General features: G+C 33.9%; 1 protein-coding gene and 1 long non-coding RNA gene across 4 annotated transcripts in view; one reads left to right on the forward strand and one right to left on the reverse strand.

Moving 5' to 3' along the window:
• Window positions 1-16,744, forward strand: part of LOC130541889 (uncharacterized) — a 136,740-nt gene that overhangs the window by 41,530 nt on the left and 78,466 nt on the right. The gene's annotated exons all lie outside the window — the stretch shown is intronic.
• The window catches only part of TUSC3 (tumor suppressor candidate 3), a 220,847-nt gene that overhangs the window by 9,573 nt on the left and 194,530 nt on the right, over window positions 1-16,744 (reverse strand). For all 3 annotated transcript variants that reach the window (XM_026508466.4, XM_026508465.4, XM_026508467.4), the window contains exons 8-9: window positions 3,832-3,906; window positions 427-517 (exon numbers count right to left, since the gene is read on the reverse strand). In XM_026508466.4, coding sequence (XP_026364251.1) covers window positions 427-517; window positions 3,832-3,906 — 166 coding nt within the window. The remainder of the gene's footprint in view (window positions 1-426; window positions 518-3,831; window positions 3,907-16,744) is intronic.

Below are 16,744 nucleotides of genomic sequence, written 5' to 3' on the forward strand. Positions count from 1 at the left end.
ATTTTGTTAGTTCTGAGAGATGCATTTATGTAAATGTCATGGGAGGAAACCTATATTCTATATAAACCCGACGAAGCCAAAGAATTTGAATGTGAATGATTGGATGGACAGACAAAACAAGAGAAAAAGAAATGTGATGAATTCCACAAAGCTAAAACCCACCGTATTATACGTACATATATAATACATATGTTATATGTATCTGTAAAATGAAACTCCACTCTGCCTGTAAGGCCCTGTGCCTTATAGGTCCTGTGCAAAGTCTGAGCTGAACGCATGGCAGGTGCTCAAAGACTTGCTTAACTGAGTTTAAAATCACTTGGCAAACGAGTTAGCTACTTCATATTAGCCTTTAAATATACATTAACCAATGATATCGTTTATTAGTTAAAAATAAAAACATTCACATTAGTATAATGATATTACCTATAAGGATAGCCGTGGTATTTGGAACGAAATATTGAAAGTAGAAAACTGAAGAAGAAGACCACCAGGCCTAATCCCACTAGGCAAATTACTAGAAAGACACAGAAAATGCCATTAGTGTCTAGATACATGGAACCCAAATGCATATGTTTTTTAAATGCATTCAATTAATAACAGTATACTTACATTTCAATAGTTCATGGCACATACAGGCACAACAAACCAGATAATCCAAAATACAATGTATTCATTATTTTCCACATTCTTCTCAATGAAAATGTACTATTTGGGGTATGAAAACAACAAAAGTGACTGATCTAAGTCTTCTGGTGCTTTTCTTCTCTTACAGAGTTCCTACAAATACTAAAATGCCTCAGAGGGATCAAAACAAAATATGTGATAAACCACAAACAAGATTATCAGCCCCTGCCTTATAAAGCAATGGCTGTATCAGCATAGACATTTGCATTATTAGAATACTAAATAGAATTTTATTCTTTTCAGATGCCATGCAATATTTACAAAGAAATGTCATTTTAGATTATGGGCTAGATTATTGCTTTGGTAAAAGTCTGTTACTTAGAAATAGTCATCCTAGTGTATAAAAAGCTAGGAATAAAACCTTTGGGAGTGAAGTAATATGGATTCTGGAGAGCCAAAGGGGGGAAAATCCCCCCACAGAGTAAATAATTGTGTCAAAGTGCTGTTAATTTCTTTTAACAAACGAACAGAAGGCCAATATTAGAGTAGAATGTGCTATGGTCTAGGTTTTCAGTATCCCTTTATCCCAGGCAAGTTAACAAGAGGGAAAATACTTTTTTGTTTTGTTTTCCTTTTTGTTATGGTTAGGAAGATTTTACTCTAAAGTCAAAGAGTAATAAGTATATGTAATACCTACAATGGAAATACATATGCAAATAAATAGAGTATTTAAACAAGATTTATTACTATTAGTAAAATATATGCTTATAAAATGCTTAAAAATCTGAGCCAATTAAATGCAGATATGTTTGGAATAAAGAAAAACAAATGTATTTAAGGAACTGAAATGGACTTAAATCTGTGCCATAAATAAGTAGAATAGAGTTAATTCTTAATACAAGCAAGCATTTAAGAATAAAACATTTGGACAATACTTGTATCCTTTCATTAGTTTCAGAGAATTCTTTAAAACATACTGAAAATACCTGAAATAATTAGAAAGAAGAGAAAAGAAATGAAACACACTAAGGCACAGGAACACAAGGAAAAGTCAGCAGTTCGATATACTTCCATAATGATGAAATACATTCAAAAAATCCTTCTAGCAGGTCTGAGACCAGGTTTAATTACAATCCTGGAAATCAAGGAGTGGATAAGTTATGAGACTGTCAAAAAATGGTCTAGAAATCTGTCAGTTTTCTTTCAACTCTGTAGGAATATCATTCTTTCTTTCAGTTTTGAGTAGAAATTGTTGAAAGTCATAAGTGCTTAACAACATTCAATTGTAGCCTCTGTGACATTCCATCTCAGACAAAATTCATGCAGTTGAACTTCAAATGAATATTGGCAGAAAATAAAGTAAAAAAGTAGGTGGCTGAATATCCCAAAATGAAAAACACCTTTTTAAAAATGTGTAGACTATCCAAGTATGGCAGACACCAGGCACGAGATACAATAATAATAGCATCCCTTCTTACAACATTACTAAACTTAGAATTAATTACCTAATGCTTTATTTTACACAGTTGGTATTTTTATCAAACACTTCATCCTTTCTTGTTTTAAATTTTCAGAAGCTAAATAAAACGCTTTTACTCCCTTTGCCACTTTGGTTGTGCTCAGTGGGAAAGGAAGCTCAAAGTATATGATCAGGTAAAACAATGTATTTACTTGATTCTGTGCAGTGGAACAAAACAGTGCTACTCAAGGGAGCAGCGGAACTGCGAGAGTAGTAGTGAGGAGTGAACCACTGCAGCCCATACAAGGTAACATACTTGTAAGAAAATGCTGTGATGACACAGAATCATTCTGAACCGAGCAATAATAATCACAGTAGTTGTATTATATATCAAAAAGGAGTAATTGTAAAATATATTTCCCATGTCTCCTTCTTTCTCTCTCACTACACATGAATAAATAATTTGACAGTGCTGGGCATTGGGAGTGATATGTAGAGAAATATCTACCAAGACGGAAGCTGGAAGTAGTGATTTGGTAAACTCAGTATCACAGATATTGTAAGATAAAACATTTATGTATTTATTACTATTACTTAGCTTACTAAGGATATATAATAAATAATCACAGAAGAATTTGTCTTCATAGACATTGTCAATTCCAAGAGCATATTGTTTATTCAAAAGATGTATCATAAGATGAAATTCTGCACAATGCTTAACTAAAAGTAATGCATTAGATTCTTTTGTAGTTTCTTTACAATGGTGTATAGATACCATCATGGGAAAACAAAGGACAGACTAAACTGTATATTATATCCAAAATATTCTAACACATGAGATAACTATTTAGAAATCACTAACATTTATTTATATAGTCACCACAGCTAATACTTCCAAGAAGAAAACAAGTCTGGATTTTTATTTTAAACTTCTTAATAAATTGTCTTTCTCAGACACCTATGCTGCTCAAACATAAATTCTGAGTTTAAAAAGTTTCCAGAAATGCAAAGCATACTGGGAAAGGGTAGATTTTTCTCCTGTGTTCTTCCCTTGTCTTGTCAAGATCTATTACTTCATAAAAATGAATTTTTTTTCTACACCCCCCCCCCCAAAAGGAATAGTTTCAGGATAAAATGTAGTAAACTTGCTTAGAAACATAATGCTGGAAATCCGTGGAGTTGTAAATCTTGGAATACCACTGGAAAAGGCAAAGAGCCTGGAAAAGACACTATCAACAGATAACTCCTTTTCCAATGTTGATCAAAAGAAGTTTGGAGGTAGTCAGAAGACATTATATTTCAGTGTACAAAACCTATCTGAAAACTGTGAGTCCTTGAATGTACACCTGATTCTTGTGGCATAAGGAACACAGCATTTGCCAATAAAATCTCTGAAGACTCTGACCACGGAATTTTGTGTCTCCCTGTCATGTGGACATGATTGTGGAGACATGAAGCTGTAGACATGGGTGAGAGCACCCCTGACCAGGGTTGACAGCTTGCCTTTATATATGCAATTCCACAGAAAATCACCCAACCCCATTTTGGAAGAAATATATTTTTAAGTATTTGTACACCCACATCCAAAAAATAGAAAAAAAGTAAAACAAAAACAAACTGCAACCTTTCCCATAGCAGAGCATTTCTTCAGAAATTTATGCTTAAGGACTTTTATATATTTCCCATTTTACTTAAATGAATCTTAAGACTAAAACAAAACTACAAAAATAGCAACACAGACTTACTCCGTCTTTTTCCAACATCTCCCTTGGATGTTGCTGCTTCATTTAGAAGAACCATCCCCATGGTGATAGCAGCATCTATAGTAGTTGTCAAGGAAACAGTAGAGATACATGCGAATAAAATCTATTAATTTTTCTGGCTCTGAACACTGTGTGTTCTGCTCCAGAACGGGTGCGTTACAGCTGCACACACAGCTAGATATGATTTAACTCTCTCCATCTAACACAAAATTACCATTCTTCGTTTGTTTGAATAAGCCTTAATTTTCAAAATAACCTGAAACTGAGATTTTTGAAGGTCTAACTTTAAATGTTAAGTTCCAGGACTTTCATTTTCTTAGCACATAGGAATCATATGGATTCCCATAATCAGTTATACCGTTTCACATTATAGATGAAGATAGGTACTAGTTCCAGTCACGGGGACAAATTTCATCGGCAATCATAGAAAATCAGAATATATTTACAATGATTTTTTTCTTCAGGGCTTGTGTGCATAGCTTTCTTTTTCTTGGCTTCTATTTCATGTGTTGTTTCATAGATTACCTTGTTTACAGAAATATTTATTAAGGTCTGGTATTGTGTCACTTGGAAATTTTTGTTACCAATTACGAGTCTTACAAAAGCAACAAGCACATTATAATAAAATGCTCTCACAAATTTAGCAGGATCTTAATGTAGTTAAATCGACATTTTAAGAATGAACACAGAATTCTGTAATGTCTGCTTGCAGCAGGATGAATATCTTCATACCATACTGAAAGATGCCAGAGATTAAGAAAATGATAGGAGCTTTTCACTTTTATAAGAACATTTTTTGCCATGTTATTAAAACATGTTTGACATGGACTAATGTTAAGATTTAAGAACTCATCAGTTCTGGAACACATTTATTATGTATTCTCCCCAAATGACTAACAGATTGAAAAATGAAGAGAAAACTAAAATAATTTTAGCCCAGAAATTCCTCAATTTGTTCAACTTTATTATGGCCTCTGTATTCATTTCTACTCTAGATATGTACAACCAGCATCGGTAAGTCTGCCGTACAGGCTAAATCTAAGTGTCTTCTACTCCGAACAGTGAAAGCTCAAAGAATATTATCTGGCTACGTCTGTACAATGAAGTGGAGGAGGTCAGGGAAAATTCTGCAGAGTAAATATTTCAACTCTATTTTCATAACCATTATATCAAAGTACTGATTAATAATTATAAAATAATTGAGTCTTTCGTGACCATATTATCCAACTTCTGGAAAACAATAAATACCTGACTTCTCCAGTTAGGTATTTATGCTTACACTAACCTCTCTCTATACAAATGGTTTCCAATCCATTCTATTTAGCAACGCTTTACGGAACCCTTCCTGGAGAAAACCAACCAACCAACCTTGATTGGAAACCTACCACATACAAGAGAAAAGCCACTATCAGCACTATGCAATACCAGCCTCTCCCACTCCCCATTCTCAAACCAAGTTCAACACATACACATACCATATACTACCACTGAAATTTTAGGGAACCATGATACATAGTTTGAGAGCCACTGAAATTTGGGTAATTACTTGAGTTCCTTGAGTTTCAGTCATGTTGTGATGGCCTGAGTTAAATTAGGTTTCCCTTTCATCTTTCTCTGGTTACATCTGTCCAAAATCCAGAAATAAAGTTAAAACTGTCAAATCAATAAATAGTACTTAATAAAATTTATTGGGAGTATAAGAAGAGTTTTTAAGCTAGGGTTCCTCAAATTCAAGGACTATTATAAAACTCAGGGATGTAAAGTTACAGAATGGGTTATAAAGTAGAAATGAAGAAGTTGTTGACCTTTACAGTGATTGGTTATTACAGTGGGGGTTTCCAGACAGCAGGGGATAGGTTACAAGCGATTATCACTCATGCCATTTTTAGGAAGATGACTGAAGTTTCTTTTATGATTATCAGAAGCATTTATAAGAAATATCCCAAGTTTCACTTATATTCATGAAAACGGCTAGATCTAGTCTTGTTTATGTGGCTTCAATGATTTTGTCTGCTAAGGGAATTCTCAAGTCTGGTTTCTATTTTGTAATTCACCTTAACACCCTTTATTATATTCAGGTACAAATTTGAATCTACACATTTAAATTCACACAGGATTCCAGATTATTTTAACTCTAAAAATTTCTTTTTGCAAATATTCAGAATATAAATGACATTTAAAATGATTTTATGTAGATATTAAAAGGAAAATAAACATCACTCCAAATGCTTCTGAAATTCCACTAATAAAATCGTGGGGAAATGGAGCTATTTCTATTACTCGGGAAAGTAAGTTTTACAAAATTAAACACTTAAAAATTTTAATAAAAGTATATCCATATATAAAAATATTTTCAAGATAAAATTTTATACATACACAAACACCCATGTGCACATACATATGTGTGTTATAAACACAACTATATGCAGATAAAATCCGAAGAAAGAGTATGCTTTATTAGGCAAAGGAATATTGGATATTAACTATGATTACACAAGTATAACAGATCCCTATTAAAAGATCTTCATACCATTTTTTACTACTTTTCCTCTTCAAATAGTTACAATGTGAAAACTATGCGAACAATATGCTTCTTGTTGGAACTGTTTTTGAATTTCACACAAATCCAATTTGTGACAGAATTATAGGATTTTCATAAGCATATACCACTTTTTATTGCTTTATTTTACTGATGCACAATTGTTTCCAAATGTTTATTATAAATATTCTTACAAGGATATCTGTTTACATGTACAATATTTTCTATAAGATCTACACTTAGAAGTGGATTTTTTAGAGGGGGCATATGTGTATTTTCGAGTTTACTAAGGTACAATCATATTTTATTTTTCTTACATTCACCAACAGCGTTGCCAAACCATTTTATCAAACTGATGAGTGACAATCTGTATGAACGGTCTGAGCATCCTTTGATAAGTTCATTCCTCTTTTTGTTTTACCTTTTGTATATTGCTCATTTTTTTGCCAGTTTTCCCGTTAAGTCTTTTACCCATATTTGTATTTTTCTTAAGTTAATTTGTAGGGTGATTCCTTTTTCTGGATGTGAATTGATTGAAGTGTTGCATTTGGATTCTTCCTTTATATATATGTATGTATGTATTTGATACGAATAGCCAACATTTATTTACCCCAACTATGTGCAGGCAACTGAGCTAAGCACTGTGCATGGATTTCTCTCATTAAGACTTCCAATAGTGCTGTGAGGTGGGCACTGGCTTAGTCCTACTTATAAATTGGGATAATGAAAATTAAAGATTAATAACTAGCACAAGATGTTAAGTAGTGCTGGACCCAGATTTCAAACCAAGGCTATCTGAGCCAATATCCATTTGCTCTTAACTACAATGCAACAGAAGTCTTCTCACATTTTTTTCTTTTTATATATCAAAACCTTAATATGCCTAACATAAGATATTGTGTAAATTTAAGGGTTACAACATATTAACTTAATATATATATATTTATTTATATATATATTTATACTATATATATAGTAATATATATATAAAATATATATATATTATATATATGTTTTATATATATATAAAATATATATATATAAATATATATATATTTATACTATATATATATATAGTAATTTGATTGCCACTGTAGTGGTAATTATCACCTCTATCATACTACATAATTATCCTTTTTCAAGGGTTGAAATAATTAAGTTCTAGACTCTTAGCAAATTTGATTACAGTACAATATTATCTATATTCATTTCACTGTGCATTAATTCTCTACCGTCTATTTACTACCTATTGTTAACTTTATATCCTTAGCTGCCTTATAACCCTTCCTCCCATCCTCTGGTAACCACCATTTTACTGTTTTGACAAGCTTGGCTTTTTAAAATTCTGCATATAAGTGATATCATACAGTAGCTGTCTTTCTTTGATCTCACTTAGCATAATGTACTCAAATTCCATTCATATCGTTGCAAACATCAAGATACCTTACTTTTTCATGGCTGAACAATATCTGTGTATCAATTTTTTTTTTAAACCATGCATCTATCAATAGACACTTAGGTTGTATCCGTATCTGGCTATTCTGAATAATGCTGCACTAACACAGGGGTGCATGTACCTACCTAAACTAGTGGTTCTGGACACATACCCAGAAGTGCAATTGCTAAATTATATGGTAGTTTTATTTTTAATTTTTTGAGGACACTCCATACTGTTTTTCCATAGTGGCTGCACCAATTTACATTCCCATCAACAGAGCACAAGGGTTCTCTATACTCTGTAGCCTCACCAACATTTATTTCTTATCTTTTTGATAACAGGCTTAAATTATAAGAGTGGGGTGATATCTCATGGTGGCGTTGATTCGCATTTCCCTGATGATTAGTGATATGGAGGATTTTTTAATGTATCTGTTGACTATTTGCATATCTTCTTTGGAAAATTGGCTATTTAGTTCCTCTGCCCATTTTTTAATCAGGTTATTTTTTTGTAATTGAGTTGTATGAGTTCTTAATATATTTTGGATATTACCCCCTTAACTGATATATGGGGTTGGCAAAAATTTTCTTGCATTCTGTAGGTTGCCTTTTCATGTTGTTGTTTCTTTGGCTTTGCAGAGCCTTTAATTTGGTGTAGTCCCATTTTTTTTTTCTTTTGTTGTCATGTTTTCGGTGACATATCCAAAAACTCATTGCCATCGAGAACAGTGTCAATGAGCTGCTTCCTTGTGTTTTCTCCTATGAGTTTTATAGTACTAGATCTTATGTTTAAGTCATTTCGGTTCACTTTTGTGAGTGACACAAGATAGGGGTCCAATTTCATTCTTCTGCATGTGCTTATCCATTTTCTCAACACTGCTTGTTGAAGAGAGCATATTTTCCCCACTGAGTGTTCTTGGATTCCTTGTCAAATACTAGATTGTATATGCAGGAGTTTAACTTTGGGCTATTTGATTTCCTTGGTCTCTGGGTCTGTTTTTGTGCCAGTACAATACTGTTTTTATTACTATAGCTTTGACGAATTGTTTGAAATCTGGACGTGTAATACCTATGGCTTTGTTCTTTTACCTTAGGACTGCTTTAGCTGTTTGGAGCCTTTTATGGTTCAATACAAATTTTAGGATTGTTTCTCCTATTTCTGTAAAGAATGCCTTTACATTTTGATGAGGATTGCATTGAATCTTTAGATAGCTTTGGGAAGTATAGACATTTTAACAATAGTCTTTGGATCCATGAACATAGAATGTATTTACATTTGTGTTTTGATTTCTTTCAGCAAAGTCTTGTAGTTTTGGTGTACAGATTTTTCATGTCCTTGGTTAAATTTATTCTTAAGATTTTTTTTATTTTGATATTATAAATTGGATGGTTTTCTTTTTTCTTTTTCAGATGTTTCATCATTAGTGTAAAGAAATGCAACTCATTTCTGCAAGTTGATTTTGTATCCTGCAACTTTACAGAAATTGTTGATTAGTTTCAACAGTTTTTTGGTTCAGAGTCTGGGATTCTCTCTATTGATACTGATATAGATATATATAACCTCGTATCATCTGCAAGTAGCAACAGATTACTTCTTTCTTTCCAATTTAGATGCCTTCTATTTCTTTGTGTCGATTGCTCTAGCTAGGACTTCCAGTAGAGTGGTGAGAGTGGGCATCCTTGTCTTGTTCCTGATCTTAGAGGAAAAGCTTTCAATTTTTTCTCCACTGAATACAATATTAGCGGGGCACTTGGGTGGCTCAGTCGGTTAGGTGTCTGCCTTCAGCTCAGGTCATGATCTCAGGGTCCTGGGATCGAGTCCCATATCGGGCTCCCTGCTCAGCAGGGAGTTTCTTCTCCCTCTGCCTCTCCCTCCCCAAACTTCTGCGCGCACGTGCGCATGCTCTCTCTCTCAAACAAAATCTTTAAAAAAAAATACAAGGTCAGCTATGGGTTTCTTGTATATGGCTTTCATTATGCTGAGGATGTTCTGACTATACCTAACCCATTAAGGATTTCTTTATCACAAAAGGATGTTGCATTTTGTCAAATCTTTTTCTGCATCTATTGAGATGAACATGTGATTTCTATCTTTCATTTCATTGATATTATGTATTACATTTATTGATTTGCATGTCAAACCATCCTTGAATTCTAGGTTACGGTGTATAATTCTTTTTAAGTCCCACTCGGTTACGGTGTATAATTCTTTTTAAGTGTTCTTGAATTTGGTTTACTGATAGTCTGTTGACAAATTTTTGTGTTTGTAGCCACCAGGGATATTAGTCTATAGTTTTGTTGTCGTGTCCTTATTCAGTTTTAGTAACGGTGTAATGCTGGCCTCATAGAATGAATTTGGAAGTGTCCCGTATTCCTCAATTTTTTGGTGGAATTGAGAAGGATTGGTGTTAATTCTTATTTAAGTGTTAGGTACACTTCTCCAGTGAAGCCACTTGGTTCTGGGGTTTTCTGTGTTGGGAGGTTTTTGATCACAGATAGAATATTTTTACTCATATTTGATCTGTTCATATTTTCTATTTCTTCCTGATTCACTGTTGGCAAATTGTGTTTCTAGGAATGTATTCATTTCTTCTAAATGATGTAATTTTTGGCATATAATTATTCACAGAAATCTGTTATGATCCTACATATTTCTGAAGTATCAGTTCTAATATCTCCATTTTACTTCTAATTTTGAGTCTTCTTTTTTTCTTGGTTTAGCTAAAGGTTTGTCAATTTTGTATCTTTTTAAAGAATCAGCTCTTAGTTTCATCTGTCCATTCTATTGATTTTCTGGTCTTTATTTCATTTAGTTCTACTTTGTACTCCTTTCCTTTCTTCTGTTAACTTTGGGCTTAATTTGTTGTCCTTTCTTTAGTTCTTTGAGGTGTAAAGTTAGGTTTACTTGAGATTATAATTTTTCAATATATGCATTTATTGCTATAAAACTTACCTCCCAGAACTGCTTTTGTTGTATCCCGTTTGGTATGTTGTATTTCCATTTTCATTTGTTTGAAGATATTTTTTATATTTTTTTAAATTTCTTTTTGACCTATTGGTTGTTTAGAGATACGCTGTTTAGTTTCTACATATTTGTAGATTTCCTCTTACTGATTTATAGGTTTATACCATTGTGGTCAGAAAGGATGGTTGGTATGATTACAGTCTTCTTAAATTTGCTAATATGTGCTGTGGGTCTTACCAAATCATTTATCCTGGAGAATGTTCCATATGCACTTGACAAGAGAATGTGTTTTATGCTATTGGATGGAATGTCCTACATCCATTTGTTCTAAAGTGTGGTCCGATTCTATCCGGATAGTTCTAGAAATTGCTGACACTGGGTTACTGAAATTCCCTACTCTTACTGCATTGTGTTCTATTTCTCTATTGAGATCTGTTATTATTTGATGAACATATTTTGCTGCTCTGATATGTTGGGTGCATATATATTTACATTTGTTATGTCTTCTTGATGTACTGACCCCTTTATCATTATATAATGACCTACTTTGTCTTTTGTTAACATTTTTGGCTTGAAGTCTGTTTTGCCCAATCTAAGTATAGCTAATCCCACTTTCTTTTGGTTTACACTTGATTAGAATATTCTCTTCCATTTCTTTATATTGAGCCCACATGTATGTTTAGAGCTGAAATGTCTCCTACAGGCAGCATATATTTGGGTCTTGCTTTTTAAAAAATCCATTCGGCTAGTCTGTGCCCCTTCTGATTGGTGATTTCAATCCATTTACATTTAGCATGATTAGTGATATATAAGGATTTAATACTGCCATCTTATCTTTTGTCTTCTGGATGTTTGTATCTCCAGTGTTTTTTTTCCCCCGTTTCATTGTAAATTTGTGGTTTTCCTTAGTAATTTGTTCAGTCTCCCCCCTATGTCCTCCCCCATTTTTCGGTTTCCTGTCTCTAGATTTTTAACCTGTGGTTATCATGAAGCTTAGATAAAGCATCTTCGATAAGCTGCTATCAGCAGGGGGAAAAAAAACCAACCTTTTTTTCTTGGTTTACCAATAAAGTTCTACCCTTTCACTCCTCACCTTTTTGTTTTTGATGTCCAAAATATCTTATGTTGTGAATTCATTAACAAATTGCAGTAGCTATAATTATTTTTAATATTCTTTCCTTTAAACTTTAAGTGGTTAACACATTATTCTAATAAAAAGTTATAGTTCTATCACCTTTATCAGAGGTTTGTGGACTTTCATTTTTTTTCTGTGTCTCTAATTAGCATCTTTTTATTTCAATTTGAAAAACTCCTTTCAGAATTATTTACAAGACAGGTCTGGTGGTGTTGAATTTCTTCAGCCTTTATTTCTCATTCATATTTGAAGGACAATTTTATGAGATAAAGTATTCTTGACTGGTAATTTTAATCTTTCAATACTTTGGATGTGTCGTTCTACTCTCTCCTGGCCTATAGAGTTTCTGCTGAGAAATCCATTGATACCTTAATGGGGGTTCCTTTCTAGGTTATTTTCCTTTTTCCTTGGCTGCCTTTAAGATTATTTCTTTATAATTGATTTTCAACAGTTTCTTGGAGATCTTTTTGCATTGAGATAATAAGGTGGTCCCCTAACTTAGTAGACTTACATGTCTAGTTTCTTTCCCAGGTTTCGGAAGTTCTCAGCTATTACTACTTTAAATAAACTCTGCCTCCTTCGCCCTCTCTTCTCCTTCTGGTATACCAATTATTGTGATATTTGCTTGTCTGACAGAGCAATAACTCTTAAGGATTTCTTAACTTTTAAAAAATATTAGTTCTTCTTCCAACTGAGTCATTTCTAAATTCCTATTCCCCAACTTGCTTATTTTTTCTTCTACCTGATATGCCCTATTTTGTATGCTTTCTAATGTATTCTTTATCTCATTTATTAAGTTTCTCAGCTCCAGAATTTGTTTCGTTCTTTTTTAAAAATTTAAATCTCTGTATAAAGAACTCCTTCTGTTCATTAATTTAATTCCTGAGTTCACTGAATTGCCGGAGTTTTCTTGAAGCTAATTAAATTTCTTCATTCTTATGAAGAAATTTTGAATTATCAGTTAGATTACAATATTCCATGCGTTGAAGTTCAGTTGCTGGAGAATTACCCTTTTTGTGATATCATATTACTGTGATTTTTCACAGTGTCTCATGAAATATGCCTCTGCTGTCCCATTTGAAGTAGCACAGGCCTTTCTTGTTTTCTTTGTTACAGTTCAACAGGCTGGCAATTAGAAACCTTTATCTTGTTTTCCAGAAGGTGGTGCTACAGCACAAGTTTTTGGGCTTTCTTACTGGCGCTGGCTTTCACTGCTACCCTTAGGGGCAGGGCTTAAAAAGAACTGGTGTTTGTTTGTTTGTTTTGCTTTTTATTTAAAAAAAAAAAACACCAAAAAAACCTGGTGGCAGATTCTGAGTAGGTATGGGCTTAGCACCTGGTGCTTTGGGAGTACCCTTGGGCCGGTAAGAGGATCCTCCAGTGCAGAAATCCCAGAGGTTCACAGGCTGACCTGCTGAAATCTTGGAGCCTAATGCAGGAAACACTTTTAAGACCCTCTGATGTTCTTGTCTTTACTCTTTACTCTTCCTCCCCTGAGTCATGAGGTCCTCCCTCAGAGAGCTGGGTGTTGCTAGTCCCTGCAGCCTGTACTCCCAGGCCATCTGTCCCTCTCCACTTTCCTTTTCCACCTCTTCTGCAGGAGATGTTGCTGCCGTAGCTCGCCACCCTCCAAGCCTAGCAGGTGGCAGTGTTGCCCTGGGACAGAAAGGCAACTTGGTGTGTTTTACTCTTTTTTTCTCTGCCCTGTTTGCCAGTTTCTCCCATCAGGCTGGTTGGATTCCCAAAATATTTCCTCTCTGGTGGGTGTACCAGTTTTTCACTCTCCACATTACTTTTTCTGATAGCAGCAAGTGGGTATGGGGCAGGCTCACAAACTCCTTTTGGATCCAGCCCTCTCTGAGATTTTATTCACCCACCACAGGAGGTACAGAGGGGTGTCCTGGTGTATTGAGCAGAGGTACTTTTGTTTGGTTACGGATGTCCAAGTACTTGTAAATCAAAAAGACAAAAGGAACAACTCATATTGTCATGATGCTGAGGCTCATTCTTTTTTTTAAGTTGCTTTGTTATGCAGAGTTGTCATTTTAATGTGGCAAATTATTTATCTTTCCCTATGAATTTTGTGGTTGTTTCTCGCTTATGAAATTCGTACCCTTAAATCTTAAAAATATCCTCTTAGTATTTTTAAGTCAGGTAATGTAAGCTTTTCATGTCATTCAAAATGGCCTCTAGGCCATACATGATTTGCACCCTGATCCCCAGCGTATACCTGTCTGCCCTTGTTTGCTCTTATTCTTGTCCTGCTAGCTATTCTTCCAACAAGACCGCAGTCTCTCTGCCTTCGCATCTTTGTACTTGATATTCCCCTGCTTAATGCTCTTGTCCCAAATATCCACATACCTCATTTCCCTTTTAGTTTCTGCTCAAATGACATCTTATCAGAAAAGCCTCCTCTAGGAAAAAACTGTTTTCTTGTTTTTTCTCTGTAACACTGCTTTTGAAAAACATTTCACTTTTTTTTTTTTTTTTTTTAATTTACTGCCTTTCTCCTGCCACTACAATGTTCGCCCCCAAAAAGGCAGGAAATTTTTGTTCATCATCTCATCTATTGCCATTCAATTCTTTGACACAGATATCCTCTTCCTCAGTTTCCAAATAAGGAAAATGAAGCAGAGAGGTCTGAATAATTTATACAAAGCCACAAAACTAGTGACAGTTGCCAATCAAAAAACCATAAAAGAAATGAGGTAGGATGATATCACAGGGTTATAGTAAAATGATGAGAGGAGTAAAGGAACAAAATAGCTGGAAATGCAAGGAAAGATAATAAAGTTAACAGCAACTATCTTGAGGTAATAAGGTTGTGGGGTTTTGCTTTCTTTACCACATCCTACAGAGCAGTAGTTCGCAAAGTTTTTCTGTAAAGGCCTAGAAAGTACAGTTGACCTTGAAAAACACGGGTTTGAACTGCTCAGGTCCACTCGTATGCAATTTTTTTTTGTTACTGTAGTATAGTATTATAAATGTACTTTCTCTTTATGATTTTAATATTTGCTTTGCTTTAGCTTTATTTTTAAGAAGTATATAATACATACAATTTGTAGTAAGCATATAATACATATAATATTACAAAATATGTACTGATTATGTTATCAGTAAGACTTCCACGTAACAGTAGGCTATTAATAAATTTTTGAGGAGTAAAAAGTATTATGTGGATTTCTAACTGTGTGTGTGGAGGGGTCAGCACCCCTAACACGCTTTTCAAGGTTCAACTATAAATACTTTGGTCTGTGCAAGCTGTATGATGTACGGCTACTACTCAACTCCGCTGTTGGAGTGCAAAGTAATCACAGACAACACAGAAATGAATAGGTGTGTCTATGTTCCAGCAGAAGTTTATTTACCTGAATAGTAGACTGGATTTGGCACTCATTGGTCCTAGTTTGTCAACTATGGTTACAGAGGATCCAAGGCAGCGCCAAAGGCACTATAAACTGTTATATCTGAGAGGAAGTTAGTTTTATTTACTTGAAAATAAATGCGAGAACTTAGTAAATACAATGCATACAACCCCAAAGACTTTTAAAGCAAAGGAATGACTAGTTATATGGTTGTGTATAACCCCAAGGTAAAATACTCTATTCAAAAGCAGTAGGGTCAAGAATCAAGTGTGATCTGATCTTCAGAATATTTCCTGCAAACCTGAGTTTTCTAGGCTTTACCAAAAAATAAGCTGTGAACCTACTTTAAACTTGATAGTTGTAATTAAGATGTATGAATTAAACTAAAATGGCTTTGAACTAGCCAACTTTCCCTCTCTTTTATTTAAAGATACCTTTTTAAATTCAGGCCTTTGAGTGTTGAGAATTATTATTTAACTTATCTAACTTGAGTTCCAATATATCAATGAAAAAAAGTTTTGGTTAAAAAAGGGCCTAATAAGACTTAACATTTGGGGAAAAAAAAATCACATCTGTAACATAAGTTTTAGGTAAAGTATTAAGAAAGAGGTAAAAGCTAGATGATCATCTGTCAGACTTGATGAGTAGGGCTTCCTTTGCTGAGTAGAGGGTTGAATGACTCAGCACAGATTTGAGTTTCTATGTTTAACTCTGGAATAACAGCTGATTTTCTGCCATTAAATTGTGAGTGTAGCCATTATGGCTGTGTCTTATTGAAAAGTCCCAACATTAGAATAAGAGATGGAACTATATAGTGGATGAATATGTTTCTGAGACTTTTTCTATTGTTCTGAATTTGCTAATGCCTATGCTTACACACACACACACACACACACACACACACCCAGTCTACTTCATGTATTACTTTCACATTTGTATTGAGTAATGTCATAGCAATATATACTTACTACTGTGCACACCTGAGTTTCTCTTGCTCAATCTGTCAATAACCTTTTACTGCTTAAAAAGTCAAAATATTGACATAATCCCACATAAAACAGAAGCTGCTATTTGTATAAATTATATACAGCACTCAGAGGCACTAAGCATCCTGCTGAACTACTAACAAATACATTTGCACTGTATTATGATCCATTCTCATTTGTACGTGATGTTAAGTTTACTGTTGCTCCTCTGAAGAGAAAGAGGATTGTCAATTTAAAGATAAATGAGAACAGATGTCAAAAAAAAGTTAGCATATTATGCAAGACTTACAGAGATCTAAATCTAAAATTATCTTCAATTTGCATCCATCATTATTTTTATGTAGTATGTTTTTCCTTGGATATAACGTACTAAAACATTTGCTATCACAGATTAGAAACATATGCAAAGTAAAATAATATTCATTCATAATAAATGGAAAACAAATATATTTCTCATAGGAAAAGCAA

The sequence above is a fragment of the Ursus arctos genome, unplaced genomic scaffold (assembly GCF_023065955.2).
Source record: "Ursus arctos isolate Adak ecotype North America unplaced genomic scaffold, UrsArc2.0 scaffold_27, whole genome shotgun sequence".
Lineage (NCBI taxonomy): Eukaryota > Metazoa > Chordata > Mammalia > Carnivora > Ursidae > Ursus > Ursus arctos.